Raw genomic sequence first — 20,160 nt, forward strand, 5'->3', positions numbered from 1 at the left:
TTTTGTTTATCTTCTCAAAGAACCAGCTCTTTTTTTCATTGATCCTTTCTACTTTTTTTTTTTCTGTTTCAATTTCATCGATTTCTGCTCTAATTTTTATTATTTCTCTCCTTCTGCTGACTTTGGGGTTTGTTCTTTTCCTATTCTGTTAGGTGTAGTTTAAGGTTGCTTATTTGAGCATTTTCTTGTTTGTTAAGGTGGGCCTGTATTGCTGTGAGTTTCCCTCTCAGGACTGCTTTTGCTGCATCCCATATGAGTTGGTATGTGTATTTTCATTTTCCTCCAGATATTTTTTGATTTCTCCTTTAATTTCTTCAATGATCCATTGGTTGTTTAGTAGCATGTTGTTTAGTCTCCACATCTTTGTCACTTTATCCCACTTTTTTTCTTGTAGTTGATTTCTAGTTTCATAGCATTGTGGTCAGAAAAGATGCTTGTTATAATTTCAATCTTCTTAAATTTATAGAATAATATAAATTTATTGCCTTGTTTCCCAACATATGGTCTATCCTTGAGAATGTTCCATGCACGCTTGAAAAGAATCTGTAATCTGTGTTTGGATGGAGTGCTCTCTGTGTATCTGTTACGTCCATTTCATCTAGTTTTTTGTTTAAGTCCACTATTTTCTTATTGACTTTCTGTCTGGATGATCTATCCATTCATGTAAGTGGGGTGTTAAGATCCCCTACTATTATTACGTTGTTGTTAATATCTCCTTTTAGGTTTGTTAACAGTTGCTTTATGTACTTTGATGCTCCTGTGTTGGGTGCATATATATTTATAAGTGATATGTCTTCTTGGTAGAGTGTCTCTTTTATCATTATATATCGCTCCTCTTTGTCTCTCACTACCTGTTTTATCTTGAAGTCTGCTCTGTCTGATATAAGTATAGCAATGCCTGCTTTCTTTTGTTTGCCATTAGCTTGGGGTATTGTCTTCCATCCTTTCACTCTGAGCCTATGTTTGTCTTTAGAGCTGAGGTGTGTTTCCTGGAGGCAGCATATTGTTAGATCTTGTTTTTTAATCCATCTGCCACTCTATGTCTTTTGATTGGAGAATTCAATCCATTTACATTTAGAGTGATTATTGATATATGAGGTCTTAATGTTGCTATTTCATTGCTCATTTTCCAATTCTTTTGCATTTGCTTTGTTTCTCATCCTGCATGTTTTGGATTACCAGTTCATTTTGGTAGTTCTGTATGATGGTTTTCTTAGTTTTCTCTTTATTTATCGTATGTGTCTCTGTTCTGATTATTTGTTTAGTGGTTACCATGAGGTTTGTATAAAAACTCTCATAGAGGGGCCGGCCCCGTGGCTTAATGGTTAAGTGCATGCCCTCCACTGCTGGCGGCCCGGGTTTGTATCCCGGGCGCGCACCGCCGCACCGCTTCTCCGGCCATGCTGAGGCTGCGTCCCACATACAGCAACTAGAAGGATGTGCAACTATGACATACAACTATCTACTGGGGCTTTGGGGGAAAAATAAATAAATAAAATCATTAAAAAAAAAAGAAAACTCTCATAGATAAGATAGTCCATTTTCTGATGGCCTGTTATTTCCTTAGACTAAGTTGATTCCATCCCTTTCCTCTTCACCTTCTAAGTTATTATTGTCCCAATTTATTCCATCTTGTGTTGTGAGTTTGTTTTTAAAGTGATGAGGTTATATTTATTTTTGGTGTTTTCCTTCCCTTAATCTTTGATGTTATAATTATTTGCTAACCTGTTCTGATAGAGAGCTCTAATTTTTCTAATCTTGTCTACCTATTTTTCTTGTTGCTCAAAATTTTGTATCACCTTTCTCTTTTTTTTTTTTTTCTTTCAGGTATAAGGGCCTTCTTGAGCATTTCTTGTAGTGAGGGTCTTGTGGCAATGAACTCCCTTAGCTTTTGTTTATCTGGGATAGTTATTACTTCTCCATCATATCTGAAGGATATTTTCACTGGATAGAGTATTCTTAGCTGAAAGATTTTGTCTTTCAGAATTTTGAATATATTATTCCACTTTCTCCTAGCCTGAAAAGTTTCTGCTGAGAAATTGACTGAAAGCCTGATAGGAATTCCATTGTATGTTATTTATTTTTTTGGTTTTGCTGCCGTTAATATTTTTTCTTTGTCATTGACTCTTGCCAGCTTTACTACTACATGCGTTGGAGAGAGTCTTTTCATGTTGATATATTTAGGAGATCTATTGACTTCATTCACTTGTATTTCCAGCTCCTTCCCCAGGTTTGGGAAGTTCTCAGCTGTTATTTCTTTGAACAAGCTCTCTGCTCCTTTTTGCCTCTCTTCTTCCACTGGCATACCTATAATCCTTATGTTGCATTTCCTAATTGAGTCAGATATTTCTCAGAGAATTTCTTCATTTCTTTTTCATCTTAGGTCTCTCTCCTCCTCCATCTCAAGCATTTCTGCATTCCTGTCCTCAATATTGCTAATTCTTTCTTCCATATTGTGAGCTCCGTTCTTTAAAGATTCCAGATTTTTCTTTTTCTCCTCCAGTGTGGTTTTCATCTCCAACATTTCTGATTGGTTTTTCTTTATAGTTTCAATCTCTTTTGTGAACAAGTTCCTGATTTCATTGAATTGTCTATCTGTATTTTCTTGTAATTCAGTGAGTTTTTTTGTGATAGCTATTTTTAATTCTCTGTCATTTAGGTTATAAATTTCTGTGCCTTCAGGATTGATTTCTGGGTGCTTGTCATTGTCCTTCTGATCTGGAGATTTAATGTCCTCTTGCATACTGCTTGAGGGTGTAGACTTATTTTTCCTCATGCTGATAATATCTGGTCACAGCTTCCACCTCCTGTCGCTGGGTGGAGGTCAAGAGCTGTGTATTCTGAGCCTGGCCCAATCCACAGGCGTTCTGGCCAACCAGCTGTGCTGGTGCACCAGGTGGGGGGAGGGGCTCTTTCTTTCACCTGCCCGATTCTGGGGGCTTCTCACTCTTCCCTCGCTATCTGCTCTCCTGGGGTGCTAGCTTGATGAAGACACCCCCGTGACAGTTTAGTCCCCTCCATATGGGAATTTCCCACAGGCTGTAACAGAACTTGTAGAGCAAGTTTTCCCGCAGAGGGCCACCCCTCTCCCCTCTCTCTGTGAGAGCCACACAGTCCTGGTCCCAGGGTCGCTGTCGTTGGGAAAGGAGAGGAGTTCTGTTTACCTCCTTCCATGTCCTCCAGGGATTCCAGCACCTCCATCTTCAGAAGTAAGGCTTCGTGGGCCTCTCAGACGTCTTTTGTGTTGTGTAAATGTCCTCTGTTGGTATATGAATGTCCTTTTTGTTGTATCTTACTGGGGGAGAGTATAAGGGGGAAAGCTCACTCTGCCATGATGCTGACGTCACTCCTCTGGTAGCTTTTTAAAAAACAGAATTGATAGAATTTACTTAATATAGTGTTGTTTCCAGCTGAAACATTTATCCAACCTTCCTTATATGAACTTTTGTTCCAGGAACTCAAGTAGTTGATAAAGGAGTGTGTTTTTTTATATCAGTACTCAGCTGATAAATTCAGTAGGAATGATAGAATTATAAAATGCCTTTTTCAATAGCCCTAATAACACTTAGATCTAGGCATTCATCAAAAATGGATGCTAAAAACTAATAGATGAAAACTTGAGAGGAAATTTTATAATGGGTATATCAAGTTAACACTGTCTGAAGCCACTTACCAATTTTAACACTACTGAAAAATGGTACACTTGGACATTATGTGTCTGCATATATGATGTGGAAAACATTCCACTAGGGCTTTTTTTTGTAGCTTCTGTTTCTCTTTATCATGTTTATATATATATATTTTTTTTAATTTTTTGTTTATTGCAGTAACATTGGTTTATAACATTGTAAAAATTTCAGGTGTACATCATTGTACTTCTGCATAGATTACATCATGTTCACCACCAAAATACTAATTACAACCCATCACCACACACATGTACCGAATTATCCCTTTCACCCTCCTCCCTCCCCCCTTCCCCTCTGGTAACCACCAATCCAATCTCTGTCCCTATTTGTTTGTTTATTGTTGTTATTATCTACTACTTAATGAAGGAAATCATGTGGTATTTGACCTTCTCCCTCTGACTTATTTCACTTTGCATTATACCCTCAATGTCCATCCATGTTGTCACAAATGGCTGGATTTCATCGTTTCTTATGGCTGAGTAGTATTCCATTGTGTATATATACCACAGCTTCTTTATCCATTCGTCCCTTGATGGGCACTTAGGTTGCTTCCAAGTCTTGGCTATTGTGAATAACGCTGCAGTGAACACATGGGTGCATGTACCTGTACAAATTGGTGTTTTCAAGTTCTTTGGATAAATACCCAGCAGTGGGATGGCTGGATCATATGGTAGTTCTATCCTTGATTTTTTGAGGAATCTCCATACTGTTTTCCATAGTGGCTGCACCAGTTTGCACTCCCACCAGCAGTGTATGAGAGTTCCCTTCTCTCCACATCCTCTCCAACACATGTTGTTTCCTGTCTTGTTAATTATAGCCATTCTGACGGGCGTCAGGTGATATCTCATTGTAGTTTTGATTTGCATTTCCCTGATAGTTAATGATTTTGAACATCTTTTCATGTGTCTGTTGGCCATCTGTATATCTTCTTTGGAGAAATGTCTGTTCAGGTCCTTTGCCCATTTTTTAATTGGGTTGGTAGTTTTTTGTTGGTAAGATGCATGAGTTCTTTATATATTTTGGAGATTAAGCCCTTATCAGAAGTATGGTTTGCAAATATCTTCTCCCAATTGTTAGGTTGTCTTTTTCGTTTTGTTGATGGTTTCCTTTGCTGTGCAGAAGCTTTTAGTTTGATGTAGTCCCATTTGTTTATTTTTTCTATTGTTTCTCTTGCCCGGTCAGACGTGGTGTTTGAGAAGATGTTGCTAAGACTGATGTCAAGAGCGTACTGCCTATGTTTTCTTCTAGAAGTTTCACAGTTTCAGGTCTTACATTCAAGTCTTTAATCCATTTGGAGTTAATTTTTGTGTATGGTGTAAGGTAAGGATCTACTTTCATTTTTTTGCATATGGCTATCCAGTTTTCCCAACACCATTTGTTGAAGAGACTTTCTTTTCCCCATTGTATGTTCTTGGCTCCTTTGTCAAAGATTAGCTGTCCATAGATGTGTGGGTTTATTTCTGGGCTTTCGATTCTATTCCATTGATCTGTGTGTCTGTTTTTGTGCCAGTACCATGCTGTTTTGGTTACTACAGCTTTGTAGTATATTTTGAAATCAGGGAGTGTGATACCTCCAGCTTTGTTCTTTTTTCTCAGGATTCCTTTAGCTGTTCGGGGTCTTTTGTTGTTCCATAGAAATTTTAGGATTCTTTGTTCTATTTCTGTGAAAAATGTTGTTGGAACTTTGATAGGGATTGCATTGAATCTATAGATGGCTTTAGGAAGTATGGACATCTTAACTATGTTAATTCTTCCAATCCAAGAGCATGGAATATCTTTCCATTTCTTTGTGTCTTCTTCAATTTCTTTCAGAAATGTTTTATAGTTTTCAGTGTACAGATCTTTCACCTCTTTGGTTAAGTTTATTCCTAGGTATTTTATTCTTTTTGTTGCAATTGTAAATGGGATGGTATTCTTAATTTCTCTTTCTGCTACTTCGTTGTTAGTGTACAGAAATGCAACTGATTTTTGTATGTTGATTTTGTATCCTGCAACTTTACCATATTCGTTTATTACTTCTAAAAGTTTTCTGGTGGATTCTTTGGGGTTTTCTATATATAAAATCGTGTCATCTGCAAATAGTGACAGTTTCACTTCTTCCTTTCCAATTTGGATCCCTTTTATTTCTTTCTCTTGCCTGATTGCTCTGGCTAGGACTTCCAGTACTATGTTAAATAGGAGTGGTGACAGTGGGCATCCTTTACTTTGTTGAACATATGGAGCACACTTAGAAATAGCTGTTTTAATGTTCTTGTCTTGTTTCCCTCACTGCTGACAGTTCTGGGTCTGTTTTTATTGATTTTTCTCTTGGTCATGGATCATATTTTCCTGGTTTTTTGCATGCCCATTTTTTATTTTGCTTTAATTTACTGGACATTGGACATGGTGAATTTTATGTTACTGGGATCCAGCTTTAGTTGTATTTCTTCAGGATAGCATTGGGCTTTCTTCTGATATGCAGTTTAGCTAATTGGAACCCATGTGATCATTTTGAGTCTTATTATTATGTTTGTTTGAGCAAGTCCAGTATTTTTTTAATGTAGGACTAATTTATCACATTACTAAGGAAGTACAGTTCTGAGGATCCTACCCATTGTTCCATGTATTATGTGGTCTTTCCACTCGGGCTTTTAGTTGGTTTGTTCTCACATATTCATAGTCCTCACCCAAATACCCAAGGGAATCTTTCTGAAAATCACCAAACCACATACATGCTCTCACACGTGCACTCTCATGCATGTTCCTGTACGTTTCTGTTCTCCCTTGTCTCTCTTGCTCTCTCTCTCTCTCTGCTGCTCCCTCCTTTCCTGTACTCTCTCCTGTAAATTTTAAGGATCTTTCCCCATTACCCACACCCCAAAACTATCTCTGTCTCTTCAATTCAGTGAGATTGTCGGGCTTTCTTGAGCTTCTCTCTTCTCGCATTGTGGCCTAGCAGTTGCCTATAGGTAGTAAAATGGGATATTGTATGGGTCATCTTAGTTTTTTTATTTTCTGTCTTAGAGATCACAGCCCTGTCCTGCCTGTTTTCCAGTGTCTTGAAACTGTTGTTTTATATATCTTGTCTGATTTTCTAGTTTTTTCAGGTGGGAAAGTGAATCTACTCCCCGTTATTTCATCTTGGATAAATGCAAACTCTTAAAAATTTGCTTTTGGGACCAGCCTGATGGTATAGTGGTTAAGTTCTCATGCTCCACTTCGGCGGCCCAGGGTTTGCGGGTTCTGATCCCAGATGCAGACCTACACACCATTTCATCAAGCAACGCTGTGGCAGCGTCCCACATACAAAATAGAGGAAGACTGGCACAGATGTTATCTCAGGGCCAATCTTCCTTGCCAAAAAATTTTGCCTTTAATTATTTTATGTATTAGATGATGTAAGAGTTTGTTTCGGGAAACACAAACAAAAAGTACGGTAATACTACTTAAGAAAAAACAAAAGTGATTTTTTTGTTATATTCAAAAATAATTTCATTTGGATTTTGATCAGCATTTTGTTATAAACTAATGTTTGTATATAACCTTATACTTTGTAGAGAATTGACATTTTGATAATATTGAACCTCTTCATAAAAGTACATGATATATCACCTTTATTCAAGCCCTATTTCTAGTCCGTTAATAAAATTGTACAGTTTTTTATAAATGATGTCACTATTTATTAAGCTGATTTTTTTGTATTTGGTATTTGTTTGCATCATTAGTGGAGTTTTTTATTTGGTTACTTTTGGAATGTTATATTTACATATTTCATAATTGGCCATAGTACTTAATTTTCATTTATGTAATATTTTAGATTGCTTTTATAATTTCTTTTCAGTGCATATTAAGTATGTTAACGTTTTGTCTCTCGTATAATTAGCAAGTATTTTTTCTATATCCTTTCACCTTTTAAAAAATTCAAGTTTATCTTTTAAAATGAAAACATCAATCTTTTCCTTTATGAATGCTTAGATTTGCTTAGAAATCTTTCTCTCAGATGAAAAGTATAAAAATGCTCACATTTTCTTGCAGTACTAATCCAGTTTTAATTTTTTCCAAGGAGCTAGCCAGTTGCTCCAACATTGTTTTTTAAAAGTAAATCACCTCTGTTTCTTATTACATTTCTTATATTTTTAAATGTGAAAATTTTAAAAAAAATTTTAAATCTGTTGTCTAATACCACTCCCAAAATGTTATAGTAATTTACTTTTATAAAATATTTCATAATCGTGGCTTTAATCTTTATTAGGTGTGTGTTTAATTCAACATATATTATCTGTTCAAAATTTGAGATTAGGCAGGTATCTTTTATAGTCAATTTTAGAGACTAAAGAAAGAAATTTTAAAAGAATTTTCACACAGAACTGTGTTGAGATCAGTTACTGTATCTGGGCAAGTAAGAGGGAAAGACTGTTTTGCTTTTTTTTTTTTTTTCTTTAAGAAAATCTTATTTTATTAATATAAGTGATAGGATCAGAGTTTCTTGGTTAACATCTAGGTTTTTTTTAGTTGTTCTTTTTTTCCTATATTGATATATTTTGTACATAACCTTTGCTAAAGAAAATGTTTTTCTGTTTTTGTAGTTTTGGTAAGCAGTTTGGAGGAAAAAGAGGATGTGATTGTCTTGTATTAGAGCCTTCAGAAATGATTGTGGTAAGAACTTTAAAGAACGCTGAATTGTTTTTTGAAATGCTTCAGTTTGAACTTTAAATGTAGTAGGCTTTTAAATACTCAAGGAGGTTCCATTACTATGACTTTTTAAATATTTTACTTAGCATCAGAACCATGTACCAAGTTTGATACATTGTCATCTACTTGAAATGTTTTCTGATTCTTGAGAGTTTGAAACATGATACAATTATATGGAACACGTTCTAAATTTGGTAATTTCTTTTACTACTTCTACCAGAAATTTTAAATAAAGGCTTTTTAAAAAGGGACCCTGATTTTCAAATGTTGTCTCTTTTCCTGTTCAATTTAGTTAATAATCTTTGAACATCCGTATTCTGTGCCTTGAACTTGAGAGAAAGAGAGAAAAAAAGAGACACAATTATATCTAGGTAGGAAATAATTTAGTTCTTAATATTTTTAATTTGAGTGTATTTAAGGAATAATTCTTTACTTTTTCCTAAGAAAGCTAAGGTAATTGATGTAACTTTAGAAAATCTGACTTTTTTGTTGTTGTTGTTAGCAATAGAAGAATCAAGAACATAGCTCCCTTTTACCTTGTTCTGAGATGACCTTACTAGAAAATAGCTTATACTGAATAGACTCATTGTCCTACTAGCATCTCATGTAGTTGATCATGTAATTTGATTTGATTTAAACTATTGAGAAGGGAAGTTGAATTCTTAATGAAGCATTTTAATGTCAGGGCTCCAAACTAAACCACTGTCCCGTTTCATGGTGCTGTAGTCAGATAGACATCTTCAAGTAGTTTCTGTTTTCTCTTCCCCAAACTGGATCATCTACATTTTTGTGAGCTCAGTGTCCTAAATTTCATATAAACAACTGGATTTTAACTCCTAAAAGGCAAAGATTATGTCTTAAGTTTGTGTCTTCCATAATATTGCAGAGTATTGCCTGCATTGTAAGTATTCAGTGGATGTTTCTTGAATTCAAGTTTGTATAAGGCTTGTACTATGTATTTTATTTTTATTTTCTTTAAGTGTTGGTATACATGGCATATCTATTAAGGCCTGAGAACTCTCTTTTAAGTAAATGTATTGAGGGACATGGCAAGAAAACTGCCTTAGGCAGTACTGGGTTTCTCATTATTTGTCAGTGGATGTATTTTGTATTTCTCATACTTTATGGGAAAAAAATAGTGTTTTTACTGCAGTGTTCTCGTATACATTGTTGTTTTATTGTGGTATAGTGCACTTAATGTAAAACTTACCATCTGAACCATTTTAAGGGTATGGTTCAGTGTATCAAATTATTAATTAATTACAAAATTAATTGTCCCTTTAAATTAAAGGGAAAGCTTTTTCTCTGCCCCAAACCTGGAGTTAGCCTTTTCTCTAAGGAGACCTGCTTGCTTTTAGTGGGGAATAGTTTTTAGAAACCAAGATCTGGCTGCCATGTTGTTTTCATTGCACCCGGTGCCTCATTGCTCGTAGGCCCTCTCAGTGAACATTGCTAGAAACTGTATGTATGAGTGTATGTGTACACACACACTTACATATACACATGTCTGTATTTATTTCTTTATATCTATATATCTATGTTTAAAACCCAGAGTTTATTCTGGCTTTCCCTTTCTGCTTAATTGTACTTCCTTTCTCTAACAATGAGAAACTTGGTTTCCATTATCATCAATATATTTACTTACACATAGGGTAGTTGAAGAGTTTGCCCACAACATTGTAGAAAGTGCTGCTAGCTAGGGTATTAACATACACAAATACATGTATTTTAAGTGTACAGTTTGTTGGGATTTTACACATGTATATCCCTTATAACCTACTTCCCTATCAAAATATAAAATATTTTCATCACCCACCTTATAAAGTAAGGAAACGTTCAGAGAATTATAGGGACCTGGCAAAAGGACAGTGGAGCCAGATTGAAGGGACTCCCATTGGCCAAATCTGGGACAATTTGACTATCCAAATAAAAATTCCTAGTAATTGATGGTACCCCATGTTTAATATAAGAATTTATAAATCCTACTGATAGGAATGAATGAATGATAGAGAAGGGAAAGTTCTTCCTGATAGTCAAATGTCAGCTAAAAAACATAGAAGGAATGATTAAGTTAGAAAATCATTAATGAATGCTGAAACTTGTGGCTAATGTTTGATGAGAAACAGAATACTTACATAGTCTCAGTGTATCTCTTCACAAATCATTTAGAAGGGAAAAATAACCAAATTTCTGATGGGGAAACTGGAGGATACCACTGTAACCAAAATTATTGCTACGGCCATCAGTGTGGGCACAAACTGAATTCGTACTACTCCTGATATGATGCACTGAGGACAAAACATCACCTCTATGATGTATTCCTGCCAGAAATGCATACCTGAATCTAATCATTCTGAAATATCACACAAACCAAATTGAAGACATTCTAGAGATTGACTGGCCTATACTCTTTAAATATCCCATTGCCAAGAAACATACAGAAAGACTGAGGAACTGTTCCAAAATAAAGGATGAAAAAGAGATATAACTAAACTAAATTTGGGGCCGGGTGTGGCTATAAATGATGTTGTTGGCACAATTGATGAAATTTGAATTTGGATTGTGGATTAGGTAATACTAAATCTCCTGATTTTGATAACTGTTGGGGTTAAGACAGAGTCTTTGTTCTTGGGAAATACATGTTGATATATTTTGGAGTCAAGAAACACTCTCTCTTCAATTTATACTGAAGTGTTTCAGGAAAAAATATGCATGTGTATATATAAAATTTAAAAATCACCAAAAAGTCACATCAAGTATATATATTTGTGGTTGGTAATTTTTAAATTTCAAAACTGCGTTTTATTGATGAGCAGTATAGTTAAAAATGCTTTATGGGTTATAGGAGAAAGTAATCCAAAATTAATTGTAAGATTTTTATTTCTGAGAGTTCTGAAGGATTTATTGTCGTTTCATCATATTGATGAATCTTGATTTATTTTTTTAGTTTTTCATCATTATTATACATCTTTTGAAGTAGAAAAATGTATTGAACATTTTGTACCAGTACAAGTCTTTGGTACTTCTGTGTATGTTTTTAGATGAAATTATTTAGAATTCATAAAAGTGCTTCGTCTTGAGTGTATATATTCTTACAAGTACACGCTTACTATTTTGATAAGTTCTATCAAATGCTTTTATGTATTTGTACAAATTTAAATAAATCCACTGGTGATTGGGAATGCCTGTTACTGAACACCTTCCTGATCACCTAATAAATTAGTCATCTTAATCTGATACATTGTAAGGAAATCTCCTTGTTTTAACTTACTTGTGTGTATTCTCATATGCTTTGGGGGGATTTGTTCTTCTTTTTATTATTCATATTTCTTGCCAGTTTTTCTACTTGGATTATTTGTTTTGTTATTTATTCATAAGAGCCTTGTATTACTAAGTAAATGAGCCTTTTGTTTATAAGAGGCTGTACATTTATCAATTTTTAACTTTAAAATGAATTTATATCTAAAATGAATTTTGTCAGTTAATTTTTTTTTTTTTTAGCTATTGAGTTTTATTCCTCTTATGAATTTTTTGTTTGGGGTCATACTTATTAGAAAGTCTTTCCCCACAGCCAGCCTGGTGGCATAGTGGTTGAGTTGGCACGCTCCACTTTGACGGCCTGGGGTTTGCAGGTTCGGATCCTGGGTGTGGACCTACACACGGCTTATCAAGCCATGCTGTGGCAGGCATCCCACCTATAAAATAGAGGAAGATGGGCACAGATGCTAACTCAAGGCCAGTCTTCCTCAGCAAAAAAGAGGAGAATTGGCAGCAGATGTTAGCTCAGGGCTAATCTTCCTCACCAAAAAAAAAAAGACTTTCCCCATGACAAGATTATTGAACTTTTAAGCTGTATTGCTTTGTAGAACTTTATTGGTTCATTATTTTAATTTAATTTCTAAATCTCACTTCTGGCTAGCTGAAGACAATGGTAACCACTTGACTACCTGTCTCCCAGTGTTTCCTCCAAAAGCAATGCAGAGTTACAAGTGAGGTAAAAGAAATCTACACACAAACCGTGCTTGCACCATAACTTGAAGACACAATGTTCAAACTTGAAAATAATTGTAAATAAAAAGAGAGAAACCACCAGTTCCGAGTGTGTGATCTCTCACACTCTGTCTCTACTCCCAACCCTCAGCAATGCTCTGGTGAGTAAAGGGTGACCAAGCAGATCTGCAGAAAACAAAGAAGATGAAAGCTAGCAAATGGACCTACAGTTGACCCATACTGCCAGAAAGGCTAACTCCACACTAAGTTTAAAATTGTGTGTTTATGTGTGTGCATGATAGATCAGAACAAGGACTACAGGAAAATTGTTTAAAATTATGAATGATTTGCAGAATTAGTCCTCTAAATTAGTCTTCTAAACATGTCGATTCAGGATTAAGAGAAAAGGTAAAAAGGAAACAAGCTCCCTTTGGTATTTGAGTGCTGAGGAAGAAATGAAGCACACGAGGAAGTTTTAGATTCCTGCAAGACAAAGTGAACACAAAATCAAGATCTTAAAACCCCTCCTCCCACCAGCAAAACAAAAAGGAAAAAAATCCTAAAATACCTGAACTTCAAAGTATTTGACAAAAGAGGATGCTATTAAACTAGGAATCTTATAAAAGATCCTAATACCACAAAAAGATAAAAAGGGAAGATTAGTAAACCTATATATAGCTGTAATGAAAATATAAGGAAATGAGATTCATTACATATCAACTGAAGAAAATTCCTCCCCACCCCAGAAAACAATCATGTAGATGAAAACTGTGACCACAGTGCAGATAGAGTTAAGTACATTCAGTTAGGCATTTGAGGATATTTTAAAAACATGTAGAATCAGAAATTCCAACGCCAAAAACAAAGATGGGCGGCCAAAAGGTGGGGAGGACAGGTAGAAAGAGTATGAACTCAGTAAGGAAATGGAAGACGAAGAAAAAAATTAGAATAGACTCAAATGAACATTGAAGAAGGGCAAGAAAAGAACCATGTGAATGAAAATGACACAAAGAATGAAATAAAATGTGTCAGAGATACTGTATTGCATACTTGAAAGTTGCCGACAGAGCAGATCTTCATTCTCACCACAAAAATGAAATGGTAATTATGTAACATAATGGTTGTGTTAGCTAAGCCTGTGGTAGTCATTTTGCAATATATAAATGTATCAAATCAACCCATTGTACACTTTAAACTTACACAATGTTATGTGTCAGTTATATCTCAAAGCTAGAAAAAAACAAATGTTAGAGAAAAGAGTGGAAATTAAAGACAGGCAATGAAGGAATAACATCATTTTAGAGTCCTGGGAAAGAAAAATCAATGGCAAAGAACTAATATTTAAAGCTATATTAAAAGAAAATTCTCCAGATATTGAGAAAGATTGGACTCTACATATTGAAAGGGTCCACTGGGTACTGGGGGAATTAGCCCAGAATGATCATCTCCAAGACGTTTCCTAGTAAAACTATTAGATTTCAAAGACACAAAATCCTCATTGCTTCCAGGCAGAAACGTTACGTAACTTCCAAAGGCAGTGGGATTGCACTGGTTCAGACGTTTTAAAGTCCACTGAGGCAACCAAAGCAAGGCAACAGTGGAGCAACATTTAAAAAAAAAAAAAAAAAAAACTCAGAAAGAAGTGTGAACCAAGGATTTTATATTCAGCCACACTGTCTTTCAGGTATCAAGCTATGGAGAAACAGTTTTTAACATAAAAGAACGTAGAGAATTATGCACTCATGAGCTGTTTTTAAGGAATCTACTAGATGTTTTATTCAACTGAGAGATAACTGGGAAAACCTCAGCAAAAGAAGTGATGATGAGCATTTAAAATATGTAAATGTACTGCTAAGACTAAAACAAAGGTAGAGAGATGAGGGAAAGACGACATGTGTTATATGTTGTGACAAAGAAATAATACAAGTAAAAGGAGTGAAATGGTAAGAAAGGATAAGCTTATTGTCTATTGCCTTAACAATAGGTCAGAGTTAAAATACCAATAAAAACTGCTAAACTAGATAATATCAGGTCTGGTATTTGATTTTACTGTATTTACAAGCTAATAGTTTACTTATTTCGTGGATGCTGGCAGAAGACACAGGACTCTTGGGTCAGAGACAAAGAACTTTATTATTCACAGTATAGCAAACAGCATAGTCATTAGCTTATTTCTGTAGGTTCCCTTTGCTCCTCAAGTCCCATGGAGGCGATGCTGAATGGCTCAGGTGGATGCCATACACTTGGTAGGTTTGCATTGCAGCTAAGAAACACTGAGCTTGGGGAATATACTACTTTTATAGTAAGCAAGCCTGCTCTTTTTCCAGCAGGAAAACATTACCTCATCCTTCAAGATTGCTCACTACAAACACAACTCTGAGAAATGGCCTAGTTAATGAGCAGTTAGGACTTTGCATTCTTGGCAAACCAAGCAAAATGTGTAGAAGCACAAGAGGGCCAGGGAACACTGTCTTTCCCAACTGATAGTAAAAAGGGTAATAAGAAAAGAGGCAGACAGTAACAAGTATTGGCAAAGATGTAGAGAAATTAAAGCCCTCGTTCCTGATGGAAATATAAAATGGTGTAGCTACTTTGGAAAATAGTTTGCTAGTTCTTCAAGCAGGTAAAAATAGAATTATCAAGGGCTGGCCTGGTGGTGCAAGTGGTTAAGTGCACGTGCTCCGCTGCAGCAGCCCGGGGTTTGCCGATTCGGATCCCGGGTGCGCACCGACGCACTGCTCGGCAAGCCATGCTGTGGGGGCGTCCCATATAAAGCGGAGAAAGATGGGCACGGATGTTAGCCCAGGGCCAGTCTTCCTCAGTAAAAAAAGAGGAGGATTGCACAGGTCTGATCTCACAAAAAAAAAAAAATAGAATTATCATATGATCCATCAGTTCCACTCCTAAGGGTATACCCAAGAGAATTGAAAACGTATCCACGGGGCCGGCCCCGTGGCTTAGTGGTTAAGTGCACGCGCTCCGCTGCTGGCGGCCCGGGTTCGATCCCGGGCGCGCACTGACGCACCGCTTCTCCAGCCATGCTGAGGCCGCGTCCCACATACAGCAACTAGAAGGATGTGCAGCCATGACCATACAACTATCTGCTGGGGCTTTGGGGGAAAAAAAATAAATAAAATTAAAAAAAAAAAAAAAAAGAAAACGTATCCACATAAAATCTTACACACTAACGTTATAGTATTGTTCATAATAGCTAAAAAGTGGAAACAAACCAAATGTCCATTAGCTTGATAAATGGATAAACAAGTGTTATATGTCCATATGATGGAATATTACTCTGCAATAGCAAGGAATCAAGTATTAATACATGTTACAACATGGATGAAGCTTGAAAACATTATTCTAAGTAAAAGAAGCCAGATAGAAAAAGCCACATGTTGTATGATTCCATTTATATGAAATACCCAGAATAGGGAAATCCATAAACAAAAAGTAGATGCTAATGGGTATGGGGTTTCTTTTTGGGATGATGAAAATGTTCTGGAACTAGATGATGGTAATGGTTGCACAACTTTCTGAATATATCAGAAACCACTGAATTGTGCACTTTAAAAGGGTGACTTTTATGGTATGTGAATTATATCTCAATAAGAAATTGTATGAGAAAAAAGAAAAAGGGCATTTTAAAAAGTTTAAGTACAAAATAACCACTAGAACAAAAATACAGTTCTTCCTAAGTATGGAAAAAAATTTTTTATTGAAAAACAAAGAATGTGCATTTTATAGAGAAATAAATATAGCAAAATACACATAATTATAAAATGTTATAACAAAATTGAAACCAAAAATAATAGTCATACCAATAAATGTGAATGAGCTCATCCACCTGTTATAAGGAACAGATTTTCACTTTGGCTCACAAAAGAAGACCTAACTATATACTGTTTACAGGAGACACTCCAGTGATTCAGGAAGGCTAGAAATAAAACAGTGAATGGTGGTATTCTAGACAAATGAGAATAAAAGGGGTACAGGTATAGTAATCTTACTAACAAAGTAGAATTCAAGCCAAAAAGCATTAACTGTGACACTGACATAGAAGGATATTTTTTAATGCTAAAACCCACAATTTACATTGAAGATATAACAAATATCTATGCAGCAAGTTACACAGACGCTCTCTACGTAAAACAAAAACTACACGAGATTCAATGAGACATAGAAATACATTACTAAATAGAATTTAATTATCTGTTCTTAGTACAAAATAGATGAAGTACACAAAAAGGAGATAGAAGACCTAAACAACATAGATGGTAAGGTGGGTCTTATGAATATATGTCAGATTCTGCAACATGATACTATACTATCTCAAGTGCCCATGGCACATTCACAAAAATTGATCATATATTATCAAAAAAATCACTAATTTCTGTAAAGTAGATATATTAGAAACACTTTCTGATTAGATGCAGTGAAACTAAATTACTGATAAAAAACGTAGCGTTTTTCACCTGAAAAATTTTAAACCTTTCAACTTTTTGTGAAAGGATAAATACATAACGAAATTATAGAACTTTGCAAAGTAATGACAGTGAAAATAGACTATGTGTCAGAATCTATGAAATACATCAAAAAGTGGTCTGAAACCAAAGAAGACAAAAAAAGGCAGACAATGGGAACAAACTCACAGGAGATCCAAATATCAAAGATAACATACACAAATTTTAAAACAGCTGATTTCGTATTTCAAGAATATAGTGGAGAATTTCAGCATAAGATTGGAAACTATAAAATGAAAGAATGAATTCCAAATTCTACAACTAGAAATACCTATAACTGAAAATAAAACCTCAGTAGGTGGCTTCAACAGAAGGTAAACTTGGCTGAATAGAGAATTAGGGAACTGAATGATAAGCAGGAAGAAAATATAGAGATGCAAGGAAAAATAAAAAATGGAATACATAGTGGAGGATAGGAGACAGACAGAATGAAAAGGTCCTGCCTAAGTGTCACTGGAGTCACAGAAGGAGAGGAAAGAGAGAATGGCTGAGAATTTTCCAAAACTGTCAACAGACATTAACTCACAGATTTTAGAACTCAACAAACTCAAAGCAGGGTAAACAAAAAGAAACTTCTGCTTAAGCACATCATAGTAAAACTACTGCAAACCAAAAATAAAGTTATAAAACTAGTCAGAGGGAAGAACATCCACTACCTGTAAAGGAGCAACAATAAGACACTGACAGCAATAATTTCACCTTCATTTGTTCAGGAATTTAATGATTATAACACAGAAGCTAAGAAAATTTTTCGTCAGTACACAAGGACTCAATTTACTAGAAAGGAAGTGTTTCAGGCAGAAGTGGATCTCAGATGGAAGCACAGATATGTGGAAAGAAGTAAAGACAATGGAAATACATGGGTACATCTAAATGAATGTTGACTATATAAACCAAAAATAAAAATGTCTTTTGCACTTTAAAGTGTATGTAGAATGTAAATACATGATAATATCAGAAAATGAAGAAAGGGAGAAATAGTGAAAAATTACTAAGGTCTTTGCATTTTCTAGAAAGTGATAAATTTACTAATTAATAATGGATTTTAATAAGTCAAGCTGTATGTCATAATCTAAATGAATATACAGTTTACAGTTCAGAGAGGGAAATGGAATAATCAAAATGAAGGCACAGAGGAGAGAAAAAAACAACAGAACAGGAGAAACAAAGGAAATAAATAAGATGGTGTATTTTCTTCCAAATATATCAGAAATTACAATAAATTATAAATAAAATATTCTAGTAAAAGGATAAATATCGGATTAAATTTTTAAAAACACAATTATGTGCCACTTCAAAAACAGCAGTGTAAATATAAGATTTGAGAAGGATTAAAAGTATGAAAGAAGTTATATCGTGTAAGCGATAACCAAAAGAGAACTGGTGTGTCTCCAATTTTCCAAGTATACTTTAAGGCACGAAGCATTATTTAATGTAAAAACAGTATTTCATAATGATAAAAGGGTCATCGCATCAAGGTTAAACAATCGTGAATTTTTATGTACCTTATTTATACGACTACAAAATATGTAAGGCAAAAATTGTCATTAGTAAAATGAGAACTTGACAAATCCACAATTAACAGATTTAAACGTATCTCTAAAAGTGAAGAAACAAGCATCAGCAATCAAGAAGGATGTTAAAGATTTGAACCTCATGTATACTACCTGATAGACATACAGAGAACGCTACACCCATCAACAACAGAATACATCTACTTTTCAAGTGCATGTGGGAATATTTTTAAAAGTTGACTATATGCTGGAACATAAGACAAATTTCAAAAAAAAGATTTTAAACTTTACAGTTTATAGTTTTTGACTGTCATGGAATTAATTTAAAAACCAATTACAAAAACACAACTAGAACAAAATACAACTTTTGAAGTTTAGGAGTATACTTTAAATCACTTGTCAAAGGAGAATCACTATGAAAATGAGAAAATATTTTGAACTGAATGAAGATGACATATCAAGATGTGTGCAATTCAGCTTAAGCCTTTGTTGCTGAAAAATTTAAGCCTTAATGCTGTAGGAGGAAAGGCTGACTTTCAGTGAGTTAAGTATCCACATCAGGAAATTAGAGAGCAGCAAACTATACCAACAGAAATTAGAAGCCAAGAAATAATTAAGATAAATATAAAAATCAATGGCATATAAAGCAAGCGTGTAATAAAGAGGATCAACAAAGACAAAAGTTGGTTCTCAGAAAATAGTAATAAAATTGATAAATTTCTGTGAAAAATAATCAAGAACAAAACAGATGTCGCATAACCATTGTCAGGAGTGAGACAGAGTACACTATTATGGATCTAACGAACATTAAAAAAAAAATAAAGGATATTGTGAAAAACTTAAAAGCAAATAAGTTTGAAATTTTATATAGTTGAATTCCTTGAAAAATACACCTTACCAAAACTGGCATGCACACACACACACAAATAGGAAATCTGCATAATCCAATATCTAGATAGAAAGTGAATCTGTAATTACAGACCTTTCCATTTAGAAATTTAGATCTACGTGGTTTCACTGGTGAATGTTTCCAAACATTTAAAGAAGAAATAATACATAAAGTCTAACAAGAAATAGAAAAAGATTGAATACTTTCCCTTCTTTATGAGTCCAGTTTAAGTTTTTTTAAATGAGATATAAGTGATATTATATTGTATAAGAGCCCAGTTTACTTTGATAGCAAAACCTGACAAGGGCACAACACAAAAGCAGTATTACAGGTCAGTATTTATTTTATAAAATAGATCTTAAAATACTAGGCAATCAAATCCCAATGATACACAGAGAGGATAAAACATCCATGACTATATTGAATTTATTCCCAGAGTTACAAGGTTGATTTAGTATTTGAAAATCAGTGTGATTTACTACATTAATATAATTAGAGGAAAAAGTTAGATGATCATCTCTATAGATACAGAAAAAGCATTTGACAGTACTCAAAACCCATTCATGATTTTAAAAACTTTTAGCAAGCTAGGCAAAGAAGAAAACTTCCATAACTTGATTAAAGGTATCTGCATAAATCTTATAATAAACATTGAAAACTTTCTCCTGGCATTTGAGAATGTGTCTAGAAAGCTCACCAATAGTAAAAGCACTGGGTGAGAGGTGGTCCTATATAGTCCGTTTAGGCAAGGGAAAAAAGATGGGGTGGAAAAGAAAATATAAAACTATCATTCACAGATGACATGATTTGCATGAAGAAAATCCAAAAATACCTACACAAGAACCTATAGAATTAATACTTAAATTCATTCATTCATTCATTCATTC

The 20,160-nt window shown here is 34.7% G+C and overlaps 1 protein-coding gene across 5 annotated transcripts in view; it reads left to right on the forward strand.

The window, feature by feature from the left end:
* The window catches only part of RAPGEF6 (Rap guanine nucleotide exchange factor 6), a 203,307-nt gene that overhangs the window by 56,522 nt on the left and 126,625 nt on the right, over positions 1 to 20,160 (forward strand). For 4 of the 5 annotated variants that reach the window (XM_014796298.2, XM_087429849.1, XM_087429848.1 and 1 more), the window contains exon 5: positions 8,255 to 8,324. The exons of the other annotated variant lie outside the window; for it this stretch is intronic. In XM_014796298.2, coding sequence (XP_014651784.1) covers positions 8,255 to 8,324 — 70 coding nt within the window. The remainder of the gene's footprint in view (positions 1 to 8,254; positions 8,325 to 20,160) is intronic. 5 annotated transcript variants of the gene reach the window in all.

The sequence above is a fragment of the Ceratotherium simum genome, chromosome 4, assembly GCF_057802395.1.
Source record: "Ceratotherium simum simum isolate JZ-2026a chromosome 4, ASM5780239v1, whole genome shotgun sequence".
Classification (NCBI taxonomy): domain Eukaryota; kingdom Metazoa; phylum Chordata; class Mammalia; order Perissodactyla; family Rhinocerotidae; genus Ceratotherium; species Ceratotherium simum.